The sequence below is a fragment of the Athene noctua genome, chromosome Z (assembly GCF_965140245.1).
Source record: "Athene noctua chromosome Z, bAthNoc1.hap1.1, whole genome shotgun sequence".
NCBI lineage: Eukaryota > Metazoa > Chordata > Aves > Strigiformes > Strigidae > Athene > Athene noctua.
The window spans coordinates 10,809,118-10,817,389 of record NC_134077.1 but is presented as its reverse complement, the minus strand read 5'-3'; the positions used below and the strand labels follow the sequence as shown (position 1 = coordinate 10,817,389).

Here is an 8,272-nt window from a genome sequence, read left to right as displayed (position 1 = left end):
GTAAGAAGAGACCATTTCTCTCCCTGCAAGAGATTTCTAGTCCCCAGGAGCCCACTCACAGACTTACCAGGGATAGGGGCCTCATTAAGGAGTGACCTATGACAAAGGCTTCTTAGTGACAAACTGTGCAGATGTGATGGCAAATGGCCCTGGGCATCCCCCGACATCAACTGTGGGGCATCACTGTTCAGGACCTACCTCTGCACAGCACTGGGGCTTACCTGGGTGAAGGAGCTGCAGCAGGGAAGAGCACAGAACTGGTTGCAGCATCCCTCAGCTCAGCCCAGAGCCCTGGGTGGGCCACAAGTGGCCACAGGAAAGGGAAAAGGGGGCAGCGGCACCATGAGCAGAGCTGGACCTCCTGGTAGCCCCCAGGGCTAGCAATGAACCAGCCCCTTGCTGCATCCCAGCAACCCTAGTACTTGCAGCAGCCAGGACGAGGGCTGCAGCCCAGCAGCCCCAGGCAGAGAAGAGCAGCTCCAGGGCCAAGCATCCTGGCTATGAGACTCCATGCAGCGAGCTTGCCAGGCCTCAGCTCTCTCCCAGTGGCTGCCTAAGCCTTAAGCAACAACAGTTCCTCCCTGCTTCCCACTCGTTGCCGTGCCTGCAATGCTGAGACAGGATCAGAGCTCCCCCCAGGGAGGAAGAGGAGGCAACGCAGAGAGAGGGAGAGCAGCAAGCCACCATGGGGTTGCTGGCACATCCCCTGCAGCCCCCAGTTTTATGCCCCCCAAGCAGCTGGGGTCCCCCACCAGAGTCCCCAAACCTTCCACCCAGGGCCAAGAGCCACGATGACACAGGATAGAGGCACTTTGCTTCCAGGTTTTATTGGCCAGAGGGAGCTGTGTCCCTCCACAGGGCAGGCAGCACTCCCAGTCCCACCAGTAAGACTGGACAGGTAAGGAGGGTAAGCCCTTTTTAGTGGTCATAGGAGCATGCTGCAGAGGCAGAAGACACAGCCTGAGATGGGGAAGGAGACAGAAGGAACAGCGCCGCCTGCACGAGGATGTCACAGGATTAGGACTGAGGTACCTGAAGAGGCAAATACCAGTCCTCAAACCAGGCCACACCTTGACAAGGCTCAGAAGAAGCTGGGAGATCAGAGGGATCACAAATAACATGAGTTCCCAGGCCTCAGCTGTTGTCACCCTCAGCTGACTCCTCTCCATGGCCTCACCGATCATAGTTAAGGGCTGACTCTGCTGCTCCCCATCACGACATCTCCTTTGTCCTCTGCTTGTAGTGCACCTCAGGGAGGCTCCTCAGGCGCTCAGCTGCCTGCCGGAGCATAGCACGAGGGGCAGCCAGTGGCCAGTCCTGGGGATGGTCCTGGTACGGGATGCCCTGGCTCCCCACAATCCCCAACCAAGCTGAGCTCACCTGCTCGGGAGTGAGGTCCCGCTGTGCCTGTGCCAGCATCTCGTAGCCCACCATGAACTTGCGGATGGTGGCAGAGCGGAGCAGAGGCGGGTAGTAGTGGGCATGGAGCTGCCAGTGCCCACAGTCCTCCTCCAGGTAGGGGCCCGTGGGGGCTCCTGTCAGGGGTTCAGCCACCACATGAGCCCCGGGAAGGGCACGGAGACATGGATATAAGGGTTGTGGGGGTCCCCCAGCCACACCACTCACCGTGCCAGCCCATGGAGTAGGGGAAGGAGACTTCAAAGAGGTTGTCGTACTTGATGAGCAGCCTCTGCATGATGGAGGCCAGGCCTGCAGGGGGGTGCCAGTGAGTCACACCCCGAGCTGGCCAGCCCCCTCTGAGGACAGGCAGCAAGCATGTCAGGCTCGGGGAGGGTGCACCCTCAGCACTCCAGCTCAGTATCAGCAACAGGCAGGAGGGATGCCCTTGGCAGTTCCCCCTCTCCCCACCCATGCAGACAGCCTGAGCAATGTGGCAGGAGGAGCCCCCATTCCTCATCAGCCAGCACCATGCAAGCAGCACCACGTGCTTCATCACCCCTAAAAGGACACTAATCCCCCCATCAGTACTGCCTGCGCCTGGACACCCAGGGCAAAACAGGGGTGTCAGCCCCCTCCCAAGCCAAGCCTGGCAGCCCCACACCTCAAGGAGACATGGACCCTCCAGCACCAGCAAGGCTGTCACAGAGCTACCTCCTAATGAAGGCCAAGCCCAGAGGATGTGGGACAGGGGCTAACAAAGTGTGGAGCCACTCACTGTCCCTCTCGCCCTCCTGAAGGTCCTGGAGGCGGCAGACGTGGCGCCGGGGCAGCAGCAGGGTCTGGTAGGGCCAGGTGGCCCAGTATGGCACCACGACCAGCCAGTCTGCATTCTCCACCACCAGCCGCTCCTGCGGGACATGGTGCTCGATGGGGAAATACACAGTCCCAATACCCCGGAGATGGGCGTTCCTGGGGAGTCCATCCCAATACATATACAGGTCTCAGCGAGGGGATATGGACAACAGCCAGGTCCTCACCTTTCGGTGAGCCTCCTGCTCGGCGTACTCCAGCAGCATGGGCATGCCGTGCTGACTCAGGTGCTGCCGCTGGGTCCGGTCCTCCAGGCGTGCCTCGTTTGGGAGGAAGCTGCTAGCCCACACCTCGGAGAGACATCGGGGCACAGGGCTGGATTAGCGGTACCCCGTATTTGCAGGGGTGCCCCAGACACGCTGCCCATCCGCAGGCCCGTGCTGCCACCAGGTGGAAAGCCCGACATGTGGCAGCTGCAAGGGACAGTCCCCAGGAGGGGAGGTGACAGGACAGGCATGGGGGTATCCTCACTGCAAAAAGCTCCAAGACCAGGGTGGGGGGATTCCCGTCCACATCTTCCCCCCGGGTTTGTCACAGGGTCGCCCACAGGGACTCACGGTTAAGCCAGGTCACAGGTGGGACAGCCTCACCTGGCAGTGGGGGTGCGGGTTGGAGCAGCCCATCATTGCTCCCTTGTTCTCGAAGATCTGCAGAGGAAGAGGTGCAGCCAGCAGGCCCCAGCCCGAGGGTCCCTGCTGTGGGCCACTGTGGTGTCCCCAGGAAAGCATCCCGCAGGAGAGAGGAGCCTCATACCTGCCTGGAAAGGCTCAGGTGGGGGAATAAGATAGGAACATGGGGGCTCACATGCACCTGAGTCCCAATCCCAGCTGCTGTCAGAGCACCCAACCCTAGCCCCCTGACTCCACTCGAGCCCCCAGGGCAGGGAGAGAAGGGCAGCCCCTACCAGCCCCTGACCTGCACCCAGGGGTAGGAAGCACCCAGCTCGGCCGCGAGCTCTGCCCACGCATCGATGACAGCCCGGATCTCTGCCAGGGACATGAGGGGCAGCGTCAGGTCCGACCAGGGGTGGAAGCACATCACCTTGCTGCGGAGAAGATACATGTGGCTGGGACTGCGGGGTGTCTCTGGGGACCCCCACAGCCCTGCCCGTCACAGTGAGACGGGACAGCGATGAGACACTCAAAATAGAGCAGGTGGTGCACAGGACAAGCAAAGCAAAGAGGGGAGCGGGCTCAGTTCCCCTGGAGACATGGAAGTACTTACCACACACCCCGGGCTGCTGCAGCTCGGAACAAGGGGTGATCGCTGTCACCTGGGGAAGGACAGAGAGTGGGGAGAGAGAGGGTGCTGGGATAACACCCTTGCCTCTCCAGGCCAGCCTGCAGCCCCCCCAGGACCTGTGCCTGGGGGTGCCCAGAGGCCCTGTAAGTTACCAGGCTCAGGAGCATCGGGCTGCAGCGCAGGAAAGTCATTTGGGAAGACAAAGGTGCCCTCGTACTGGGGGTTCACCTGCCAGGGGAGAGAGACAGGATCAGTGGGGGGAATGGTGCGGCGGGGGGAGCCCCGACGCCTGGGTCCTTGGTGATACCTCGCCGTTGACGCGGGTAGCCCCGGGGCAGAGGGGGTTGTTGGGGTCCCAGCGGGGCACATCCTCGGGGGGCGGCTTCTCCAGCTGCCCCTGCCAGGGGCGCTTCACCCGGTGGGCCGACACCAGCACCCAGTCATCGCGCAGCGGGTTGTAACGAGTGTGTTGGTGCTCTGCGGGGAGAGAGGAGCGGGGTGTCAGGGAGGGAGGAAGGCGGGGTGCAGCTCCCGCCCACCATACCCCCTCCACACCCCACTTTATGCCCCTCGCAGCTTCACCCCCGTCCTCCCTGTCTCAGCCCGGAGCGAGGGGGAGACTCCCCGCTGCCACCCCCACCCCGGGCAGGGAGGGTCCCCGCAGCCCCCCGCTTCCCGGGGCTGGGCTGGGCTCGGCCAGGGGCCCGGAGGGAGACAGCCCGGGCCGTACCGCTGTCGCGGAAGCGGCCGACCCCCTCCTCCTTCTCCCCCGACGGCGACGGCTCCATGCCGCGGCGCTCCCGGAAGCCTCGGCGGCAGCAGAGGCGGGACCGGCCCCCTCCAGCCGCCTCCGCCGCTCCGCTCCGCCCCGCCGCGCCGGCGCAGGGCCGCCCGCGGCCGGGCATGGCGTGGCCGCGGCGGGGGCGGTCCCGGCCCCTGTCCCCGTCCCGGTAGCGGCGGGGCGGAGCGGCGGGCGGCATGGCGGCGGCGGCGGGGCGGCGGGCGCTGCGGGCCGGGCTGGCGCTGGGAGCGCTGGCGCTGGTGCTGCAGGGGCTGCGGGGCTGGCTGGCCTCCAAACGGTACGAGTTCACCCCCGCCGAGATCGCCCAGCTCGCCCGGCACCACGCGGGTACGCGCCGCCCGAGGGGACGGGGCCCACCGGTCACGGCAGGGGGGGAACCGGGGAAGCGGGAAGAGGAGCCGGGGATGAGCGCAGCGGCCTGGGCTGGGGAAGGGACCCCTGAGCGGGGTACGCGGGGTCGAGGAGGATCCGCTACAGGGGGCCCGGAGTGACGGGGGGGATGGAATTGGGGTCAGGGAGGGCTGGGAGTGGGGCAGCGGGACCGGGACCGGGGAGGGATCGGTACCGGGGAACTGGGACGGGGAGCACGGGGCAAGTGGGGTGGGGGAATGGGACTGGAGTGAAGGAGGGGTGGGACTGAGGCAGCAGCATCGCCCGGTTGGGGCTGAACCAAGCGGCTGTCTCGGTGCTGGGGCACGTCGGGGGAGCAAGTCCCAGGTGGGTCAGGGTCAGAACCGACCCCCCCACCTAGGGCTGGAGGGGAGGGCTGGCCCCGTCGGCACAGGGAACAACTGCAGCAGAGGGGCTGCCCGTCACCAGGGCAGAGTCACCGTCACCTTGCTTGAGTCCCCCGTATTGCCCAGCACCTGAGGTGGGCTGTAGGACTGGAGCTGCATATCATCACCATCCAGGGAGGCACTCAGCGGCCACGGGGGCTGAAGGCTGGGGATGGGAGGCATCTTCCCTGAGCAGATCCCTCTAAGGATGTGCTGGGACCCTGTGGCTGTGGAGGGGATTCGAAGGGGGGGGGGGGGGGCGCCAAGCAGAGCTTGCTTCATGCCAGGGACTCACCACGACCCTGGGTGCTGCAGGGCTGGACCATGAGCTGGCTTTCTCCAAGATCATTGTGGAGCTACGGAAGAAGCACCCAGGCCACATCCTGCCAGACGAGGACCTGCAGTGGGTGTTCGTGAACGCGGGTGGGTGGATGGGCTCCATGTGCCTCCTGCACGCCTCACTCACCGAGTATGTGCTGCTCTTCGGGACAGCTGTTGACACTGGGGGCCACTCAGGTAAGCAGAGGGGACAGGGCTGGCTGGTAGGGGGTTTCTCTGAGCTCTTTCCACTCCACTTAATTCAGGTCTGGCTGCCCTGGCCATGTGTGCAAAGCACAGGGAGCCTGCTGCTCCGCTTCTTTTATGGGGTGCTTGATGCTGGAAAACACCCTTCGCATGGGGACCAGCCCCCGAGGTGTCCTGCAGCACCTGCAGGTCCCTGTGCATGCCATGCCGCATGGCCAGGACTCTTTGCATCCAGCTGGCAGGCAGTGGCAAGCATTGTCTCTCCCGGTGCTTCAGCCAGGAGCAAGTGCCAAACGTGCTGGAAATGGTGGGGCTTAAGAACACCATGCAGCCCGGGCTGGTGGTATATGGTCAGCCTGGGTACCAGCCTCGGCTGTGATCCTCAGTGTGTCAAGGCCCTGGGGCTGACATCCTTACCTCCAGAGGGCTGCTCCATGGTTCAGACCTGTGGCTTCCGAGCTGTCCTCATCAGGGATGAGCTGAGGCAGAGCCCTCTGTCCTCCCGCAGGTCGGTACTGGGCGGATATCTCTGACACTGTCATCTCGGGGACTTTCCGGCAATGGAAGGAGGGGACCACCAGAAGCGAGATCTACTATCCAGGTAAGCACAGCAGCCACGGCGCCCTGCGGGCCATGTCCATGTCCTGGGGTACAGCCACTCTGTGGGCTGGTCCTCCGCTATCACAGACCCTCTTCCTTCCAGCTGGCAGAAGCCAGGAGCTCCCAATGGGGTGGGTTTTGTCCTCATGGGCACATCCCACCATCTCAGTTGGTGCCTGTAAGGGAGAAGTGAGGAAGATTGGAGAGGGGTTGGGGTGTTCACCCCTGCAGGACCTGATCCCACATGTCTCTTTGGGCATGATATGTGGGGCAGCCACTGGAAGCTGTGCTGGTTGTGTGTGTTGGCAGGGGACACCATTGTGCACCAGGCGGGAGAGGCCACGTCGGTGCAGTGGAGCGCGGGCACCTGGATGGTGGAGTACGGCCGGGGCTTCATCCCCTCTACGCTTGCCTTTGCCCTGGCTGACACACTCTTCAGCACTCAGGACTTCGTCACCCTCTTCTACACCCTGCGCATCTACGCCAAGGGCCTGCTCCTGGAAGCCTGTGCCTTCTTCAGCACCTTGGGCTGCTGAGCCCAGCTCACCGGGGCACCCTGCCGTGCACAGCTGGCTCCTCTCCTCCTAGCCTTTCTCCCCTCTCCTCCTCCTCCCCAAGCCCAGGCTCTAGCAGAGGCAGCAAGAGCCCCCCTGTGCCTCCCCCAGATTACTCCATCCTTCCTCATGAGCCAGCTGGGTGCCCGGACAGAGGGACCGTGGTGGTCACAGCAATACAGGCCGCCAGTTCTCTTTACCTGCCTCTCCGTCCTTTCAATTGGAGCCATGTCCTGCTTTTCCATCCCTCAGGGCAGGAGTGGCCCTGTGGGGTACGAACACCCCTGTGTGCCCTCGGCATTCAGCGGGAGTGGGGCTAGAGCTGGCTGTCCCCAGGCTCCGTGAAATTTCTGCATCTCCTGAGACATCAGGAGGAGGATGCCATCCTTGGGCAGGGTGCACGGGGTAAGTGGGGCCAGAGCACCCCTTGTAAAGGTCAGCTGAGAAGTTCCCTATCTCCCTGGCAGTCTGCCGGGGCTGCAGACAGCGCAGGGCGCTGTGTCCAGCTGGCAGCATCTCCCGTGGCTCCATCCCTGCTGACGTGGGTTGGCAGCACACGGTGTCACACTGGCTCGGGGCAGGATCTGCACTGGAAGCCCCCCAGCAGTGGGGGGATGCCCAGGCTCTGTGCTGAAGGTCCCTCCTGGTCCCCTGTGTGTCATCAGCCCCAGGGGTCAGCTGGGGCTGGAAGAGGGGTCCCTTTCCCACAGTCCCTTCCCTTCAGTCCCCCCCAGGGGGGAGAGCCACCGTCTGTCGCCTTAACAGAGAGCCCGTTCTGCGTGGCCTCTGGGCTATGCACATACCTAGTGTCTGCAGGTGCCCAAACCTCTGTACTAGCTCAGGATGGGATCTCGCCCCTCAAAACACTTCCCCTGGCTGTGAGACCCCCTGGGGACAGCCACCCCGCTTGGCTGCCAGTGTGGGGTCCCAGCCGCTGAGGGAGTGCTGTGGTCCCCTGACTGAGCCTGGCTCCGGACCCTGCTGGCAGCCCTGCAGCCGGACCCATGTGGGCTCGCTGCTTTTGTGGGGGGCGTTCACCTCCACGTTGCTGCCAAAATACTGTGTGTGTCCTTGGCCACCAGGCCTGTAGCATGTCGCTGCTCCTGCTCCCCGGACTGTCCCCATCCTGCTGACTGGCAGCCCTGCACACGGGCTACTTCTTAAAATGCCACCTGAGAAGAGATATCCGTAATAAAATTGTTCATCCCACCCGCTTGGGTCACCAGGAGAGTCTCTGGAGTGTGCTAAGCCCCTGCCTTGGGGAACGGTGCTGGATCTGGCCAGTTCCAGGCTCAGCGAGAGTCCTGCTGGCAACGGGGTGTCCCTGGGGAAGTTGGCACCACTCTTCCCGGGGTCCTGGGAGCTGGGGGATGTGGTGTTGGGCAGGATCAGCCCCAAATTAGCTCCCGGGGACCAGCAGGTGATGGTGCTGTTACTCTTTCTGCTGCAGTCGCTGTGGATCAGAAGCCTGGGCTGGTGCCTTCTGTGGGGGACCTGAGAGT

The 8,272-nt window shown here is 63.8% G+C and overlaps 2 protein-coding genes across 5 annotated transcripts; one reads left to right on the top strand and one right to left on the bottom strand.

Moving 5' to 3' along the window:
- Nucleotides 1-811: 811 nt before the first annotated feature.
- GALT (galactose-1-phosphate uridylyltransferase) lies at nt 812-4,369 on the bottom strand. 4 transcript variants are annotated; one of them, XR_012635505.1, is made up of 13 exons: nt 4,244-4,369; nt 3,821-3,990; nt 3,666-3,741; nt 3,496-3,544; nt 3,187-3,316; nt 2,862-2,918; nt 2,439-2,561; nt 2,177-2,309; nt 1,627-1,710; nt 1,381-1,535; nt 1,178-1,278; nt 1,071-1,091; nt 812-996 (listed from the first exon to the last, which is right to left on the bottom strand). XR_012635505.1 is itself a non-coding variant. In XM_074931765.1 (12 exons), exons 1-11 carry the CDS (start codon nt 4,299-4,301, stop codon nt 1,213-1,215), a joined length of 1,101 nt encoding a protein of 366 aa, XP_074787866.1. In that variant the 5' UTR covers nt 4,302-4,369; the 3' UTR covers nt 812-1,091; nt 1,178-1,212. The 4 variants fall into 4 exon arrangements, 2 of the variants coding, with proteins under 2 accessions (XP_074787866.1, XP_074787865.1); XR_012635504.1 differs by having other exon boundaries at nt 1,071-1,278; XM_074931765.1 differs by having other exon boundaries at nt 812-1,091.
- Nucleotides 4,370-4,471: 102 nt separating this feature from the next.
- SIGMAR1 (sigma non-opioid intracellular receptor 1) lies at nt 4,472-8,000 on the top strand. The gene is made up of 4 exons (XM_074931839.1): nt 4,472-4,642; nt 5,407-5,607; nt 6,125-6,217; nt 6,526-8,000. The coding sequence occupies exons 1-4, from the start codon at nt 4,492-4,494 to the stop codon at nt 6,750-6,752; spliced, it is 672 nt and encodes a 223-aa protein (XP_074787940.1). The 5' UTR covers nt 4,472-4,491; the 3' UTR covers nt 6,753-8,000.
- Nucleotides 8,001-8,272: the final 272 nt, after the last annotated feature.